This window comes from Kogia breviceps, chromosome 17 (assembly GCF_026419965.1).
Source record: "Kogia breviceps isolate mKogBre1 chromosome 17, mKogBre1 haplotype 1, whole genome shotgun sequence".
NCBI classification, from domain to species: domain Eukaryota; kingdom Metazoa; phylum Chordata; class Mammalia; order Artiodactyla; family Physeteridae; genus Kogia; species Kogia breviceps.
The window spans coordinates 77,047,371-77,066,022 of NC_081326.1; the positions used below are offsets into that span (position 1 = coordinate 77,047,371).

General features: G+C 59.6%; 2 protein-coding genes across 4 annotated transcripts in view; one reads left to right on the plus strand and one right to left on the minus strand.

Annotated features, from left to right (window-relative positions):
• Window positions 1–1,416, minus strand: part of PARP10 (poly(ADP-ribose) polymerase family member 10) — a 39,284-nt gene extending 37,868 nt beyond the window's left edge. Inside the window, exon 1 of the mRNA XM_067017679.1 lies at window positions 1,391–1,416. The gene's annotated coding sequence lies outside the window, so the exon portion shown is untranslated. The remainder of the gene's footprint in view (window positions 1–1,390) is intronic.
• SPATC1 (spermatogenesis and centriole associated 1) lies at window positions 5–17,820 on the plus strand. 3 transcript variants are annotated; one of them, XM_067017738.1, is made up of 6 exons: window positions 1,377–1,581; window positions 8,438–9,016; window positions 9,145–9,660; window positions 9,767–9,906; window positions 17,470–17,607; window positions 17,689–17,820. In XM_067017738.1, the coding sequence occupies exons 1-6, from the start codon at window positions 1,377–1,379 to the stop codon at window positions 17,797–17,799; spliced, it is 1,689 nt and encodes a 562-aa protein (XP_066873839.1). In that variant the 3' UTR covers window positions 17,800–17,820. The 3 variants fall into 3 exon arrangements, with proteins under 3 accessions (XP_066873840.1, XP_066873839.1, XP_066873838.1); XM_067017739.1 differs by lacking the exon at window positions 1,377–1,581 and adding an exon at window positions 5–1,060 and having other exon boundaries at window positions 17,470–17,820; XM_067017737.1 differs by having other exon boundaries at window positions 17,470–17,820.
• Window positions 17,821–18,652: the final 832 nt, after the last annotated feature.

Here is an 18,652-nt window from a genome sequence, read left to right on the forward strand (position 1 = left end):
ACCATAGCCCAGCCAAGCTGACACAAAACGTAACCGTCGCAGATGGCAAGGAGGGCATCAACCCAAGGAGAGGCCAACAGCGAGGTAAGACTGGACAGTGGAAGAGGACTGAGAGGCCCGTGACGAGCTTATTTTCACACGCTGGAGGAAAACCCAGCAGAGATGTTCTGTGAAGAGCAGAGGGTGTGGAGAGGCGATCTCCTGCACTGAAGAAATCTCAGCCCCGGTCCGCAGGGCCAGAGTGATTCAGCCAGGATTACAGGCTGGGGCATCAGAGGAAGGTGAGGGCAGGCCCCCCAATGTGAGGTCCAGGTAGAACGCTCCACTCAGACCGGCCCCAGCCCTAGCTGATCTTCGACTCCATCCTCACCCCCACCCTCCTGCCAGGAGTGTGCCCTCTGCCTTATACCAGGACATCACCACTCTCTCCTGTTCAAGAGCAGACGCCCGCAGAGCCAGTGGAGGTCACAAGGACATGGCCTCACTCAACTCCCAAGGTCAGGCCTGCAAATTCCTCTGTGTAGACGGCTCTAAAAAGGGGGAGTGCAATAAGGACCCCGAGATATGAGTTCTTGGAACCTGATGAGGAATGCAGTCTTGGGTTCTTGAAGGACTATAGTCAGGAAAGTTCAAGAAGCCGGAGAATAGTGGGCACAAAGGGGGCACCGCTGGGGAATTTGGAATAGGGGAACCTGAGTCATCAGAAATGGAGGCTCCAAGCTACAGGGAGCCGATTGCTTAGACGAGGGAGCCCCTGGGCCAACAGCCAGAGAAAGGCTCTGAGCACCTGGGGTCAGAAGAAAGCATAGCCCCGTGTCCCACTGTCCAAGATGTCAGGCGGCAGGAGAAGGCTGACAGCTAAATCCAGGTGTGCCCGAGACCCCAAGGAAAGGGCACCCTCTCCAGGGAGGCAGGTGATGAGTGTTCAGGCGGCAGATGTTCACCGGTTACCTACCTACACGGCACCCGGCCCTTTGCTGGGTGCTGGAGCGCCACACAATCCCTGCCCTGGACGTGAAGTGAGTGAAACAGCGCTAAAGAGCTAACCGCACAGAGCCAGGTAAGTGCGGTGATGGAGGACACGCCTGCGGGGAAGCCTAGAGGGCAGCGGTTCGGAAGCTCCACAGGGGAAAGCCGGCTGGACAGAGAAGGGGTGGCCTGCGCTCAGGCCTGGAGGCACGGAGAGGTGAGCCTGGTAGGGCAGAGAGGCCTGGAGGAGGTGCAGCCTCTGACCTCACAATACCCAGGCCCACGGGCCAGGCTTGCGACTCGCAAACTCTGGTGCCCTCCTCCAGCCCGGGCTAGGCCCCGGGCCCTGGGCAGCCTCCAGGCGCAGCGCCCTGCTGAGGGCCGCACCTTTCCCGCCGCCCTGGGGCATGTCTCTACTCACCAATTATGAGGGCCTTCGGCATCAGATCGAGAGGCTGGTGCGGGAAAACGAGGAACTGAAGAAGCTGGTGCGGCTCATTCGGGAGAATTACGAGCTCAAGTCGGCGATCAAGATACAGACGGGTGGCCTGGGCATCAGCGGGTTCAGCAGCAGGCTGGGCGAGGCAGCGACCGGCCCTCCTCAACACCAGGGTAACTGCAAGGGGCCCGAGTTCCAGAAAAGCAGGGAGGGAAGGGTGAGACTGCACCCGAGAGGAGAGACTTTGTGCTGGGGTCTCGGGAAATCATGGAGAGAAGGGCGGAGATAGCAACAAACACCGGGTGAGGGGAGGGCGAGGACACAGGACAACCACGATAAAAGCACAAAACTAGGCAGCAGCCCCATTCACCGGATGGCAGGAGTCCCTGCCCACCCACGCAAGCCTCCCCTCAGGTGAACTTCCAAGCAGCTCCACAGACTGAGAATTTCCCAGCCCTGGAATCCAAAGGTGCTGCCCCACTGGACCCAGTATGGCACCCACCCTCAGCTTCTCCCCCTTCCCCTCCATCCCCCCACCTCAGCCCCCTCAGCCCCCTGCCCCGTCCCTCTCCACTCAGAATTGACCACCGGAGTCTAGAAACCAAGGAGAGAAACCAGGACTGAAGCTTGAGGTTTGAAATCATTAGTGTGTGACAGCCCTGGGGCTGGAGAGGAGGTACGGGCCAGGGTGAGACAGAAGGATGGGCGAAGAATTAGAGGCGTTCACACAGAAGCTGGCCGGGGACCAGCTCTCCCCAAGCCACCACATTCTGGCACAGAACTCCAGGGAGTACAAGAGTCCTAAAATCAAACCTGACCTTCCAGGTTGTTACAAAGGTTTATTTGTCAGGTAAGCAGATAGAACATAATTGAACAGTTCGTTAGCTTGACTGATAACTTTTAACTGACATATCAGACGTAAGCCTCCATTTGTGCTCTCGGCCAGGGTGAACCTGGGAGGAGGAAATTCCGTCTTGGAGGAAGAGAGTAAGTTGTACTTTGGACAACTCACGACCTCCACCTGGAGCATCCAGGGGGCAGTGGAGGTTTGAGCCCGAGGCTCAAAGGAGAGGTCAGGGCTAGAGAGAAAAGATCGAAGTGTCATTGATAACTGAAGCCACAGGAGGGGTGAGACGATCTGGAAAGAGAGAGGAACAGTGAGAAGAGACTGGGACAAGTCCTGAGTCAAGACAGGTAGAGAAGCTGGCAAAGGGGCACTCAGAGAGACAAGGGACACCTCAAAAGTGTAATGTCACAGAAGCCGAGACACCTTCGAAGGGGACAGAGTGTCAGCAAAATAAAGGCTGCCTGAGAGGTGGAGCAAGAAAAGTGCTAATGACCTGGCGTTAGTAACCTTGGCTACAGCACCTTCAACCCCACTGTAAGTAGGAAGGGCCCACGGAGTGAGGTGAAGAGTGAGTGAGAAAATGGAGAGAACAGATGTTTGACACTTCGTTCATGAAGTAGGGCTTGGAGGGAGGCACTAGCCGGAGAGGGGCATGGCATCCAGAGCTGCTTTTACTGATGGCAGAGACCTAAGTTTATTTCTATGGAAAGGGAAGATACGAAAGAGAAAAGGAATACCATACAGAGCAGAGGCTGACTTGACTGAAGGAAGAACATCTCCTCCACTGTCTGGGAAAGGAAGGAGGAAGGAAGGCTGAGTGAGGATGCCAGGTGGGAAGCTAAAAACCCTCCAGAACCATGGCTTCAATTTCCTCTGGAAAAATGTCATTCTCTGAGAGTCAGGGTGGAGAGAAAAAGATGGGGAAGGTCTGAAATAGAGTGAAAATGGCAGGAGGAGCCGAGAGGGGAGTCGGGGAGGTGTGTAACGGGCCCAAATGCTGCCGGCACGTGTGGTCTACGAAGGGAGCAGCCACCCACCGTCTCCAGCAGCATTTGGCCGGCGGGGGTGGGGACAGAGCTGGGGAAGGAGGCAGGCGGGGCTAAGGACTGGTCAGCAAGCGCTTGGGCACATCGTAGAAGGAAGTGGACACCAGCTGGGCTGTCACACGAGGAGAAAATAAAGAGGCCAGCGTACTAGAGATCTAGAGAGGCTGGCAGTGGTGGCGGAAGGCACACCGGTGTGGCCAGAGCGGGAAATCGGAGCGGCAGGAAATCAGTAAACGTTGGCTGTTGGCTGGATTAACTTCACAGGGAAGAAAGGCCACGAGGTTCGGGCGCTGGCCTTGTGAACATGGCAGGAGGAAGGTGGCGCCAGGATGGATTAGGACCGTAGGGCCTCCTGTTCCTGAGGGCTCAGGGACTCGCTCGGGCCCGTGCCGGGGTGTCTCGCGACGGCAGATGCAAGGGGAGTCGGGGCAGTTGGAGCAGAGAGTAAATGAAGGCGGCACTGAGGGCTCAAGCCACTAAAGCAGGGACTGCCCCCCACAATGGCTCCTCCCTCCAGAGGTGGTCGGGCTGGGAAAGGCTGTCAGGGCAGGTGGGCAGGAGGGCTTCTGTTGCCCTTTCTGCTGGGCACCCTACCCCACTCCCCCCTCCTTCCTCCCCTAAGCCCACCCTCCTCCCAGGCCCCCAGCCCTGCTGCCCCCTCTGTCTTCTCTTGGGGGCTGCAGGCTGGTGGAAGCTTCCTTAGGCCGGGAGCAGCCTTCTTCCTCTTTTCCGAAGGGCTCTTACCAGCCCTGCTCCTCACAACCTCCCTCCCCCTCCCCCCAGTCCTAGAGCCTTCGGTACCCCCAAGGTCTGTTACCCCATCAGGGCCTCCTTCCTCCCCTCAGGAACTGTCCGCGCCTCAGGACCCATCCTCCCCCAAGTCCCAACCTCCCACCCCGGACCCAACCCTACCCCTGCCCTACCCCCACCCCTGACGCTACAGCCCACCCCAGGGATTGACCCGAAGCCCCCCCCATCCCTCCCTCAGGACTTGCCTTCCTCTTAGGACCCTTGTCCCTGCTCAGAACCCACCCCCTCACAGCCCTCCCCCCTCAGGACCCCATCCCGCCCTGCCTTTCTTTAAGACCCTTGTCCCCCGTCGGAACCCGCCCCCATTACCCCCTCAGGACTCACCTTCCTTTCGGGACCTCTGTCCCCCCTCAGAACCCGCCCCCATCTCAGGGCCAGTCCCCTCCTCAGGACCTGTCACCATCCCCCCTCTCTTTCTCACCTGCCGCCGCCCCAGACCTCTTGGAACCCTCGGCTCTAGCGGCCTTTGCTCACCCGTCTCGCCTCCTCGAGTCCGGCCTTAAGCAACACCTTCCCGCTCAGACCCTCAGGCCCCGCCCCTCAAGGCAGCTCCGTTACGCTAGCTCCGCCCCTTGAGCGACGCCGCAACTCTGCCCCCGCCCCTACGCTCGGGCTCCGCCCCGTCAGGGCCCTCCCTGGCGCCCCGCCCCCTCTGACCGCCAGCTTCGACTCCCGCCAAATTGACTGTCCCTCCGACTTCGTCCCCGCGTGGACCGGGGGGGGTCTCGGTGGCCGGGCGCCCTTACCTGGGTGTGGGCCCGGCCTGGTCCTCGCGGGGCTGACGTCCCCGCGGAGGGAGGGTTCCGAGGCCGGAGAGGCCACGGGCGGTGGGCAGGCCCGGGAGGGACCGCAGGGGAGGCTCTGCAGCCCGGAGCCCGAGGGCCGACCAGGGAGAAGGCGCGAGGGCGCGGCCGAGTGCAGGACAGTGTGGCGGCCACGTCCTGATCGACGCGACGAGGGGCAGGAGACCAGAGTGGGGCCCTTCCAGAGTCCCGCCCTCGGCCTCGGCGGGAAGGAAGGAGCTCCCCTGTGAGGAGCAGGCTGGGGGAGGAAATCACAAGTTCACCTAAACGGTTAAAACATTGTAAACTGCATTTGTAGATCTAAGACATTTGCTTTTCTTTTTAGCTTCAATAGTCCAATGTAACAAACAAACCTTCCTGGACCCAAATAATTCTTATGTACAAAGTAAACATATAGGGCTTCCCTGGTGGCGAAGTGGTTAAGAATCCTCCTGCCAATGCATGGCACACGGGTTCGAGCCCTGGTCCGGAAAGATCGAAAATGCCGCGGAGCAACTAAGCCCGTGTGCCACAACTACTGAGCCTGCGCTTTAGAGCCTGTGAGCCACAACTGCTGAGCCCCTGTGCCACAACTGCTGAAGCCCGTGCGCCTAGAGCCCATGCTCCACAAGAGAAGCCACCGCACGGAAGAGTGGCCCCCACTCACTGCAACTAGCGAAAGCCCGTGAACAGCAACGAAGACCCAAAGCAGCCAAAAAATTAATTAATTATTTTTAAAAGCTAAAAAAAACCATATAGATGCAGTGAATCTAAGTTCTCTTTAAGTTTCTAATACTGTATGTAGTAAAGTACCTAGGAACATTTCAGCTCATAATGCTAAATCAGCAAATTATAAGGTTAAAACAATCACTTGCACATTTTGCATTACAATTCGAAGCTATAGGACTGAAATCTCTTAAACCGAGGTTCGACCTGGGGCTCCTGTTGGCTCAGAACACTCCTGTTCATGAGAATTCCCTGGAGGTCCAGTGGTCGGGACTCTGTGCTTTCAAATGTCCCCATCTCCCAGCCAGAGATTTCAACAGGCTGCTCCTGAGCTTCTCATCGGTGACCCTAACGGGTCAAAAATCCATGAACACTGTGTCCACGACTGAGGCCACCACAGTCTTGGCTCCAAGCAGTGGACACATACTCCCCCAGGCTCTGTACCCACAGAGCCTGCAGTGCCATCCAGGCATGCAGTCAAGTGGCCTTTGCACCATGAATATGTCTGCTGCAACACTAAATGCCTGTGACTCCAATGAATTTTTTTTTTCTTTTTCTGTGTTGGGTCTTCATTGCTGCGCGCAGGCTTTCTCTAGTTGCAGGGAACAGGGACTACTCTTCGTTGCAGGGGCTTCTCACTGCAGTGGCTTCTCTTGTTGCGGAGCGCGGGCTCTAGGCACGCAAGCTTCAGTAGCTGTGGCTCGTGGGCTCTAGAGCACAGGCTCAGTAGTTGTGGCGCACGGGCTTAGTTGCTCCGTCATGTGGGATCTTCCCGGACCAGGGCTCAAACCCGTGTCCCCTGCATTGGCAGATGGATTCTTAACCACTGCGCCACCAGGGAAGCCCTGAATCCTTTTTAAATTATTATTATTATTATATATATATATTTTTTTCGGTATGCGGGCGTCTAACTGCTGCAGCCTCTCCAGCTGCGGAGCACAGGCTCCGGACGCACAGGCCCAGCGGCCGTGGCTCACGGGCCCAGCCGCCCCGCGGCACGTGGGACCCTCCCGGACCGAGGCACGAACCCGCGCCCCCTCCACCGGCAGGCGGACTCCCAACCACTGCGCCACCAGGGAAGCCCTGAATCCTTTTTTAATTGACAACTTTATTAAGATATAATTCAAATACCATAAATTCACTCCTTTAAAGTGTACAATTTTATGTTTTTTGGTATATTCACAGATATGTACAAACACCACCACAATCAATTTTAGAACTCCTTCATCACCCCCAAAACAAACCCTCTAGCAATCACACTCCTACTGCCCTACCCTCCTCAACTCTAAGCAACCACTAATTTACTTTCTATTTTTATGTATTTGTTTGTTCTGGACAGTCCATGTAATTGGATTCATATACACGTGGCTTTTGTGGCTGGCTTTGTTCATTTAGCATAACGTCTTCAAGGTTTATCCATGATGTAGATGAGTCAGTGCGTCTACGCGGATTGTGGGGAAGGTTGTTTTGGTTTTGTTTTTGTTTTTGTTTTTTTTTGCGGTACGCGGGCCTCTTCACTGCTGTGGCCTCTCCCGTTGTGGAGCACAGGCTCCGGACGCGCAGGCTCAGCGGCCATGGCTCACGGGCCCAGCCGCCCTGCGGCATGTGGGATCTTCCCGGACCCGGGCACGAACCCGCGTCCCCTGAATCGGCAGGCAGACTCTCAACCATTGCGCCACCAGGGAAGCCGGATTTTACCTTTTTAAATAGCTGAGAGAAAATCAAAAGGAGAGCGCTAGTTCACGACATGCACTCAGTCCATGAAATTCAAATATCAGCATCCAGAAGTAAAGTTTTGTCGCCAAGCATCCACGTGTATTTGTTTCCGTGTTGTCTGTGCCTGTTTTGGAGCCGTGACAGCAGAGCTGAGCGGCTGCAACAGAGGCCGGATGGCCAGGAAAGCTGGAGCTCTTTTCACCAGCTCTTTACAGAGGGGTTCGCCAGCCCCCGAGCGACATAAACACGCGGAGAAGGTCTTCAAGCCTTTGCGGAGCTTTGCTGTACGATGGACGGTGGGATAACAGGACCACCAGTGGTTTTCATCTTTTCTGACTTTTCTGTATTTCCATTCTTTCCCTATAATAAGCGTGTACTGCTTTTATTTTTTTTAATGTGGAAGTTTTCAATCAAACTGCACACTCACAGAAACCCTTCCTGCACCCTCCCTAGGGGCCTTCTCCCCCAAACAGCGGTCACTCGGTCATCCGAGGGCAGTCTCCTCAGGAACCCAAGGGCAAATGCGCTCCCAGGCCCCACGCAGGGGAGAAGCAACACCCCCTCCTGGGCCTGCATCCCCAGCAACAGGCCGGCGGGGGACCTGTACGGGGCCAGGCACACCCTGGGCTCCACCGGAGGCTCCCAGCAGCTTTGGGCTCTGGCCTCCCTGAGGGTCCCCCACGTGTTGAGGCTCGCCTGTGCCCGAGAGGATGGCAGTCAGGAGGCCCGGGCCCACCCCACCACCACCTGGGAACAGAGGGGTCCACTTAGCGACCTACGTGTGCAGACCTCCTCTCCACAGTGAGGGGTCAGCGGCTCAAGGCAGTGGGCCCGTCTGAGGGACAGGCAGCGTGGAAGGTCCTGGTGGCTGGGGGGCCGGCGTGTACAGAGGTGATCCTGGGAGGGACCAGGCTCTCTCAGAGGACGGGGATGAGGGGCCGGACCCTCACGTGGGATCCACTGGCAGCCCCACAGATGCCCGCTTAGAGGTGAGGCTCAGAGAGAGCCGGTCAGTTCATCCGAGGCACACGGGCATTTGGTCCAGGCCCTGCCACAGTGGGGAGAGAGCCTGGGGTCTCAGTGCTTCCTCTGTGTCCCCCAGGTGTCTTCCTGCCCCCGTCCCCGGCAGCAGCAAACGAATCCGTCCTGGAAGAAGTGGGGATCGTGCCTCTGGCGCCGCTGGCCGACATGCTAAGCAGCCCGCAGCCCGGCCCCGCGGCAGGCCCCGTCGTGAGCACCCCGATGGACCCTCTGGACACACTGCTGCCCGGCCTGGCGCCCATCTCACAGAGCAGCCCACTCAGCAGCCTCCTCACTGGCCCCCCGAGCAGCCGCCTGGCCGGCCCCGCGGCAGTGCCCCCGGCGGGCACACCGGCCAGCTCCCTGGGCCTGCCCTCGACTGGCCCCCTGACTCCAAGCAGCCCCCTGACAGGCCCCCTAGCTGTGTCTCAGAGCAGCCCCCTTATGGACCCTATAGCAGGTTCGGTGGCCCTCTCTCTGAGCAGCCCCCTGCCCACCCCCACGGCTGCACCCCTAGGTGTCTCTCAGAACCTTCCGGCCAATCCCATGAGCAATCTGGTGCTGGCGGAGGCCCCAGGGGTGTGGCTGGCAGAGCCGCTCCAAGGATGCCCCTCTGGATCCCATCCCTCAGCGGGTGGGGGACCTGCTGCCACCACCGAAGGTAACCGGAGCAGGGGGGGAGGGGCAGTGGGCGGCCCGGGGGAGGGGCTCCTGCCAGACTAGGCCCTGGCCCCGCCTCCCCCTAATCCCCCTCCTCCTCGCCTCTCTGCCCCTCCCCCACGTCGCTAGTCCCACTCTCCGCTGAGCACCCCCAGCCCGCCCAGGAGCCCGAGCCCCTCAGCATGACGTCTGTGGGTGCGGCCATCCAGACCTCCACGCCCGCCGGTCCCGTGGGCACACCCAGCCCCGCGGCAGCCTTCTCCTATAGCACCCCAGACGCCCAGACACAGCCTGGTGGCCCCCAAGGACAAGCGGCCTCTGCCTCTGTCCCTGCCTCGGCCACCTCCCACAGCATCACCGTCCTCGCCTCTGTCCCCACTCCCGCCCGCCAAGCTACCACCAGCTATAGGCTCTCAAGCACCCCGCACCCCTTTGCCCGCACGCACCGCTCCCCGACCCGGCCCTCGCCCACCCTCCACTCCCCTGCCCACAACCCCCTCTGCCCGCCTCGAGCCTCGTCCTCCCCGGCTTCAGTCAACGACACCCGAGCTCCGCGCGTGGCAGAGCCGTCTCGGAGAAGCATCCCGCAGTTGGAGCGGAAGCTAGGCCACCGGAAGGGCAGCAAGTTCCCTGACAGCTCTCGAGGTCAGCACGAGTCTGGGGTCTCCTCGGCTGCCCTTGGAGACCTCCCAGGCACCCCCCAGGCTGCTGACCACCGTCACTGACCACTCCCTCCACCCCTTGTCCCCAGGGTCGAAGCAGCCGCCCCGGGAGAGGCTGGTGGGGGAGATCGCCTTCCAGCTGGACCGCCGGATCCTGTCCAGCATCTTCTCCGAGCGGGTCCGGCTCTACGGCTTCACGGTCTCCAACATTCCGGAAAAGATCATACAGGTGTGTTGTGCCTGTCTGCCACCCGCCACCTGCAGGGATGGCGACGGCCTTCTGGGGGCCCCTGCACTCTGGCTAGGCAGCGCGCGCCAGCGTCCGCGGGCACCCTGGGATGGAGGAAACACTGCGCGCAGTCCAAGGGGCCAGCAGGTGTCCCCGGCATCTGGCAACAGGACACACACGGGCGGCCTTCCCAGAGGGGCCCCGGCACTGTCAGGCCTGTGAGCTCCCACTTTGCCACTGCAATGGCCTCGGGTCTGCCAGGCCCCGCTCCCACGGGCCCTCCCCACACTGGCAGAGCTGACGCCTTATGCCTCTCCCTCGCCCTGTGCAAGTCCTCAAGTGTCACTGCGGGTCGCAGGGGAGGCAGGTCTCAGAGCCTCTGAGCAGCTGGAGGCCTGGTGGCCAGGGTCTTCAGCCCGGGCGCGCTCCGTGTTCCCAGCATGCCGTCCACTGAGCCCGCTCCACGGAGGGACACAGAGGACGACGTTTCCCAAACACGCTGGGGCGCGTCTCCTCGCCACTCCGTGTAGGAGGCGCGGAGGAGCGGGAGCCGTCGGGGGCTTGGGCTGCGCGGGGGCAGGATGAGCTGGTGCGCGCCCTTCCCCACCGACACGCCCATTCGGGTGGAGCGGGGGCGGGGCCGGGGGCGGGCCCGGGGGCGGGGCGGGCGTCGGCGCCGCGGCCCTTCGGCCGTTTACTCTTCCCTCGCGAAGTAGCTCTCGGTGCTCCCCTGCGCTTCCTGTCTGGCCGTCCTTATCCGTGGATGTACTGTGGCTCTGGGTCTGTGAGTGGGTAGGAATCACGTTCAGTTACAGTGGGCTCATCTGTGTCCCGGTTTGAGCTCGCCTTCTCCTTTTGTGGAGGTGTCCTTTGGTTAGGTTTTTAATCTTAATGAGACCGAAATTATCCACCTTTTTTATCCACCTTTTCCTTTTTCTTTTTTCTTTGGCCGCGCCACGCGGCATGCAGAATCTTAGTTTCCCGACCAGGGATGGAACCCGCGTCCCCTGCAGTGGAAGCGCGGAGTCTTAACCACTGGACCGCCAGGGAAGTCCCACGTTTTCCTTCATTGTCTGTACTCTTCGAGTCCCATTTAAGGCTGGAGCTGCCAGCCCCGCCTCGGTCCCCTCTCCCAGTCCCACGAGTGTGGGCTCCAGGTCTGCAGGTCTGGCCCTGCCCAGGTGACAGTGTCCTAATACTGGGAGGCCAAGGGAGCCTGGGCATCTCTTCTTCCAGGTCGTCGTAGCTCCTCTTGGCCCTTCGCTCTTCAGTATGAATTTTAGGATCAGTCTGTCAAGTTCCAAGAAAAACCTAGTTCACATTTTTAGTTTCTCATTGGTTTATAGGTGGAACTGGGGAAGTTTCCCATCTTTGCCACGTTGGCTGTCCCTGTGTTGCTTGTGTCGGCGGGGACAACTTTGGCCATGTTGGGTTGGGCGACCCTTGGCTCCTATCCTGTACCACCGCCACCACTGCTGTGCCGTGAGTGCAGCCCGGCAGCGGCTATTTAAAAATTGGCAAATGACGCGGGAGAAGCACAATATTTATGTCTCTAGAACGCTGCATCTGATATCTAGTTGGCAAAGACTACACTTAATCATAATGAAAGTCTAGTTGCCACATGGAAGTTAGACGTCAAACTGTGGAGAGAGGTTTCCGGTTGTTTGAAACTGCTGTGTATACGGAGGGTAAGACAGACCTTCCGGGAGGGAGTGAGCTGTGCAGGGCAGCAGTCCTTCCACGGTGCTCTGCCTTGCCTGCGAGTTACTGCGCATGCCCGCATGCCGGAGAATTTAAGTCACGGCAGTAAATGGCAACTCTTTAGAGAAGAGGCAGGAAAAGGAAGCAGAACGTAAGTACGTAAGGCAGTTTGTTTGGTAATTAAGGAAGTCGAGGAGCCTGGTGCCCCTGAGCCTGTGCTTCGGCCTCCACCCTGGCGGCCTCTGAGGAGCTGGCGGTTCTCACCACAACACTCATCCGGTCCTCCTGCCCACCGGCCACCGGCACCGTTCCGCGGCCTCTGGCCCCACTCGCCCTGCATCCAGCAATGCCCAGAGCTGCCAGGATGGTACACTTGATGCCCTTGCTCCCGGGAAGCTGCTCCAATGCAGCCCACCTGCACAGTTGTCTTAGGATAGCCCCTGGCTGGCCTTCTGCGGGGCCCGCTGCAGGCTGCCTGAGGCCTGGTCCCACCCGAGGATCGTAAAGATGCTTCCTGGTCTCAAGCCATCCTGCCTACCTGGCTGGATCATTTGTTGATTCCTATCTGCATTTAATTCCACTTTGCGCAGGCTTTTACTTCCTTTCATCAAGACATCTTGTTTATTTCTCTGCACGTTGAACTCCAGTGTTGGTGGGTGCTAGAACCCCTAAATTCTACCTCGATTCACCAAACCAGGTGAAACCTGGTGTCATCCAACGGGGGTCCTTTGCTTCCCAAATAGCTTTAACGCTGAAAACTGTAATGGAACCCGATATTCAATAAGGACTCGCTGACGTTTTTCATAGAACGTGGCTGCCTACTTTTTGTAAGTTCGCAGACAGTTATGCCATCTTTTTTTTTTTTTTTTTTTTTGCGGTACGCGGGCCTCTCACTGTTGTGGCCTCTCCGGTTGCGGAGCACAGGCTCCGGACGCGCAGGCTCAGCGGCCATGGCTCATGGGCCCAGCCGCTCCACGGCACGTGGGATCCTCCCGGACCGGGACACGAACCCGCGTCCCCTGCATCGGCAGGCGGAGCCCCAACCACTGCGCCACCACGGAAGCCCCCAGTTTTATGCCAGTGCTCATGCCTGTCAGTTCTTCTACCCAAACACAAAGATCTGCTCCATGGGAGATGCTCTGGCTCCCTTCCTTTCTGCACCCTTGTCCTAGGAGACCCTGAGTCCAGCTGCAGCAGTGTGAGGGTGACTGCGGGTGGTACCTCAGTCCTGCCCATGGTCCCCCCCGGATGCTCTTTAGGCCAACTCATTGGCCTGCCCAGAACAGTTTTGATTTCTGTGCAATGATTTGTTATTTAGCTACCTTGACAAACCCCCTCGCTAGTTCTGATAGCCTGTATATCATTTTGGCTTTCCTCTGTAGACAGTCATATCATATAGCACTTAAAAAAAAAAAAAATTTTTTTTTATTTTGGCCGCACTGGGTCTTAGTTGCGGCACGCAGGATCTTTTAGTTGCGGCGTGTGGACTTCTTAGTTGCGGCGTGTGGACTTCTTAGTTGCGGCATTCAAACTCAGTTGCGGCATGCGTGTGGGATCTAGTTCCCCGGCCAGGGATCAAACCCGGGCCCCCTGCGTTGGGAGCTCAGAGTCTTACCCGCTGGACCACCAGGGAAGTCCCATATAGCACTTTTAAAAAGCAGATCATAAGGCAACCTCATCTTGTTTCCGACGTGATTACAAACACACACTTCTAACCTTCTGGTTAAGTATGATGTGTGTTCCAGGCTTTTTGCCAGATCTTCTTTCGACAAATCAGTCAGAGTCCTTGGTTGCACGTAACAGAATCCACACTAGCTGACATAAGCAGTAAGGGGTTTATTATAAACGTTTAGGTGCTCAGACAGGCTCCAGGAAGGACACCAAATTGGGCTTGCCTGCCATACAGCCAGTAAAGATGCCAGGGCAGCAAGCGAGTCTCCTAGTGAACACGCCATTGTCATCGCTGGCCCAGGGACAGCACGCAGACACCTAGTCGGATGCCTGCAGTTTGGTACAGCCGCCCCGACGAACCAATGCCACGGCCAGTGCACCCTCTCCCCGGGAGACAAGGTCCACGCACCTGCACTTGCTGGGCAGAAACCCAGGTCAGAGGGGTACCTGAGCCACAGGGGAGTCTGGAATAGGTAGGTGATGTTTAGCGTCCAGCCTCTTCAAGTTCAGGAAGGTGCTAGAATGCACTAAGACAGAAGCCAGGTGAGCCACATTCAGCATCTGCCACATCAGGTGAAGAAGTTCCCTCTTCCTCCTTTTTTCAGAGTTGTTGGTTTTTTTCTTACCCATGAACAAATACTGGATTTTTTAGAAGCTGTTTCTCTCTCACTGAGATGATCACACGGTTTTCTTTCCTCTCCCTTTGCTGTTAACATATTGCTACACATGAGGAGATACCCCGCTCATAAACCACACTGCATCCCTGGTGTTTATAAATGCACCGGGATGCTCTGTTTGCTGTTTATGACTTCTGCAGCTTCGCTCCCTTTTTAGAGATCGTGCCAAGTTTCTGTGACAGAAATACATGGCTTAATAAGCCAGAGGTTTAATCTCTCCACAGGGCTGCTGGGCCCTGCTGACCGGCCCCTCGCACACGTCAGGGTCCACTCGGCCCGGGGGACGGGGCTCGACGTCCCAGGCTCTTCACCTTGGCTCGGACTTAGTGACGTCAGGTCCCCCTGCAGGATGCTGGGACACATGGCGGTCTCAGCTGGGCATTCCATCACCTCGAAGAAGGGGGAGGCGCTGCCCTGTTCAGTGGAGGGTGTGGACTTCGCCCATCCTCTCTACTGAGCCTTCAGATTGTGTTTCCTCACTTCTGCTCCTCATTGTTTCCTTCCTTCTCCTTCCTTTAGCTTTGCTTTAGTTTTCTTTTGGGGTTGAGCTCTTAAATCATTTTATTTTACATCCCTTTTGTTTTTAAATAACTACATTTAGGACAAGGAAGTTCCTTCTAGTCAGGGAGATATTCAAAATAGTCAACAACCGGTACGAGAGGAACACCAGCCATAGTGCATCCTGTTCCAGGCCTAGCGGGAGGCTTCTGTTGTTTACGGCTGGTTGGGAAAAGCGACAGTCTCCCGGCAGCCTCGGCTATGTCCGCCGAGGCTCCAGCCTGTCTCTGGTGGCACTCTGGCTGCAGCCCTGCAGGCTAGAGGGGTGGGTGTGTAGCTGTTCAGGTCTGAATATCTCCCCAACTGCATTGCCTTTCCTCTCTAAACCCCGAGTCAGCCAGGACCACCGTCTGAGGGGCGTTCGGCCGCATGTGAGTGTTGGCTTCTAACACACCTGCCCTGTGTTTGGAGAATGAGGGCCGTACAGCACTGATTCTCTGACATTTGCTGCCATTTCCCCTTTCACTGAGCACGTGGTCGATGCCGTGTGTGGTCCAGGATGGAAACACTGTGTGATGAGCACGTGTGCTGGGCCTCGCAGGTGTGCGTCGATGTGCCGGCCCCGCCCCCGGCCCCGCCCCGCGCCATATCCCCTCCAACGCCGGGTCCTGCGGCTTCGCCCTGTAAACATTCTTCCCCTACGCTCTGATTTTCTCCACGTCCACGTCCACATCGACATTCTCTTCTCCTCCACTCCTACCCCGCGGTCCGCACCGCTGGCACCGTAAGTGGTCCACAGCCAGCCTTGCCGCCGCACCGCTCCAGGCCTGGCTAGTGTCAAGCATTCAGAACACGCCAAGCAGGCACCAGGCGCAGTCTCTGCCCTCGGGGAGCTCACTCTCTCCCTCGGAGGCCTTCAGTCAACCAAAAAAAGCCGTCAGGAGCTCTGCCTCTCGTTCTTCTCCCCACCCGTACCCCCCCCCACCCCGGGCTCACCGGGGCCGACTTCACCGCCCCGGGTGCCCCTCCTTCTCTACTCCTGCGCCTGTAGACGTGACCCCCACGCGGCAGAGCTGACCGCCTGGGTGCTGTGCCCGATGCCCCCGAGACGTTCCCTTTGTCCTCACAGCAGCGCTGTCGGGCGGGGCCGCGAGGCTCGCACCCAGGGTGGGGGCGGCCCGTGGAAGCCGACTCTGCCCCGGAGGCCCTGCTCTGCTCACACTTGAATGGGGGGGGGGGAGCGGCTCGGAGAAGCTCTGCAGAGCGACGAGGGGTGGAGGGAACCCTTCACCCTCCCTTGCCAGCTTCTGTCCACCCGCTGCCAGGGGTCAGCGTGACCTCTTAAAGCCACAAAGCCCACCAGGCGTCTCCGACCCTTCAGGACCGGGCTCTGCTCAGGCCTGCAGCTTCTCAGGGGGAGCCTGAGGGGACTGGGGGTGGGGAGCCGCCCCCACTGCTCCCGTGCTGTTGGGGTGCTCTGCCCCGCTCACTCCCCCTTGTGGCCCTCCCCTCTCAAGGGGGGCTTGAGAGGTGTCTTCCTAGGGGCAGCCCTGGCCTCATCTCTCAGCGTAAAAGTGCCCCCGTCGGACTCCCGCTCGTATCTTAAGCTCCACGTGCCCGCCTGGCACACAGCAGGAGCCCAGCCACGGCCGGGGGTGGGCAGGTGACGGCTCTCGATGCCCCTGCAGGGGCCAAGGCTTAACGCTATCCACCGTGTGCTCCCCGGGTCGCCCTGGTGTGAGCAGCCGCGGGTCTGCTAGCTCAGCCACAGATGCTGGCTGGGCTCCCGCAGTCTGTCCCACCGGGGCCTGGAGACAGGCACATGGAAGAAGACTCAGGTGCCCGGCTCAGGAAGACAGGCCTGTCCTAGTGTCACCAGGCAGCAAAGGTGCTGAGCCTAGGGCTCTGGGTTCCCCTGCCAGAGGTCAGGGCTCACTTTGGCTGAGCGCAAGCATCAGCCTGGGACTCCGGAGCGGACAGGGAGGCCTTCCCGGAGAAGGCGGCGATGCCCGAGCAGACTGTCCCAGCATCCCTAGCAGGTTGGCAGCCAGCCCGTGGGCGCCTCGGGGACGGCGGGAAGCGGGTGAGCAGGGCCACATCCGGGCCTTGCCGGCCCGCCCCGGCCCTGGAAGTTGGAGCAGTGGAAAGTGCAGGGGGGCTCCAGCGGGGAAAGCCCCTGTCCCACTATGTACACTTCAGACCTTCATTTTGCAGGCCTGGGGGCAGCGGCACCAGTGACAGATACCTAATTTGCAGGACCCAGTGCACACAGAACCACAGGGCTCCTTGTTCAAAATCATGGAGAACTTCAGGGTGGCTACAGCAGAGACTGAACTGAGGGCCCCAGAAGGCAGTGGAGGGAGGGACTGGGAAGAGGGGTTGACGCTGCAGGACGCAGCTCGGCCTGGCAGGGAGGTCACAGGCGATGAAGACATAGGCAAAGACAACCCGGTCCAGGCGCTGGGAGCCGGCAGCCGGTGGCAGCAGACCCCCAACGCTGGGACTCAGGGCCCTGGCTCTGGGCCTGGGGTCGACGGTGCAGCACGAGGGGTGGGAAGGGACTCCCGCGGGGGGGGTGCACGCCACGGGGTGCTGGGACAGGGGGCCCGGATGAAAGGCTGAGAGGGAGCAGGGCAGGACCCAGCAGGCGGCGGTGTCTTCTGGGTCGGGCAACCCTGGGAGCTTTGGGAGGCCCCCTCGTCTTTCGTCACCCCCAGCCGTGCTCTCCATCCCCAGTTCCTTGTGGCCCCCACTCAGTCCGAATCCCTGGTGGTGGACGGAGCAGGTGATGGCGCCTCTGGAACGTCTCTGCTCAGGCTCAGCCCACAGGGCTCCCCTCGCCCGAGAGCCCACAGGCGTCTCTCTCAGGGCCTCCAGGCCACCTCCCTTGAGGACACTCCGTCTGATCGCGATCCTCCCACACGCATACCCCTCGGCCTCCATCGCCCCTCACCTGCCCGCCTGCTCATGTGCCGCGGTGGGGCGGGAGGGGCCCTGACGGCTGCTGTCCCCTCAGGCCTCCCTGGACCCCGGCGGCCACAGGCTGGACGAGGAGCTGTGCCAGACGCTCACACAGCGCTACACGAGCGTCATGAACCGGCTGCAGAGCCTGGGCTACAACAGGCGGGTGCACCCGGCACTGACCGAGCAGCTGGTGAACACCTATGGCATCCTGCGGGAGCGGCCCGAGCGGGCTACGTCCGAGGGCGGCTCCTACACTGTGGATTTCCTGCAGCGTGTGCTGGTGGAGACCGTGCACCCCAGCATGCTCACCGACGCGCTGCTGCTGCTCTCCTGCCTCGGCCAGCTGGCGCACGACGACGGCAAGCCCATGTTCATCTGGTGACGCTGCCTCGCCGGGGCCCGCACCTGGGCGCACAGCCATTAAAGCTCACCTCGGACGCTGGCCTCTGGGCCCGCGCTGGTACTCCTGGGGGGCGCTGCCTCCTCTGGGGAGGAGCCCAGAGCCAGCGCCCCCTCCCCAGTTCCCCTTCAGTCCTGCCTGCCTTGTGGGTTCATGCGCCTTCCGGGGCCCCTGGGGAGAGCCCCAAGACCAAAGCTCAGCAGCTGTCTGACCAAGGGGGATGTTCCAAAGGCCCCAAAGCTGGCCTGACGGTGGGAACACAGGAGCCCCTGAGACCTGGAGGGGGGAGAGCAGGAAGCAGGAAGGAGCCGAGCTGGCAGGGAAGGGGCGTGGGTGTGCCAGCAGGCCTGGTGATGAGCATGGAACTGAGGCCTGGGCACAGAGCAGGAGGCAGAGGTGAGGTCAAGAGAAGGATGTGGGCGTGGGAGCTCCTCCCTCTGCACGAGGCAGCCACAAGTGCTTCTGGAACCTCACTGAGGGCAGGAGGACGTTAAAGGGAGGGGAGCCAGGAAGAACCTGGGCACCGGGCAGCCCAGGGAGACGGGGTCCCTGCCAAAGGCCCCCGCAGGAAGGGATGGGCCTGCGAGAGTCAGAGCTGGCGAGGGCAGATCCCTACTGCAGGGGCAGAGCTCAGGAGCACAGGCCGGATGGAAAGCCGAACAGAGCCGGGGAGAGCTGGAGAGTGTGGGGGGCGGAGTGGGCTTCCTGGAGGTGACCTATAGACCCAGAGGGGGAAGGGCTCGTGGAGAGTGCGGGATGCAGGGGGTGTAGGCCAGGATGCTCGTCCCTTCAGGACGTGTGTGAGGAGAGCAGAGGCCCTGCCTGAGGAAGGGGA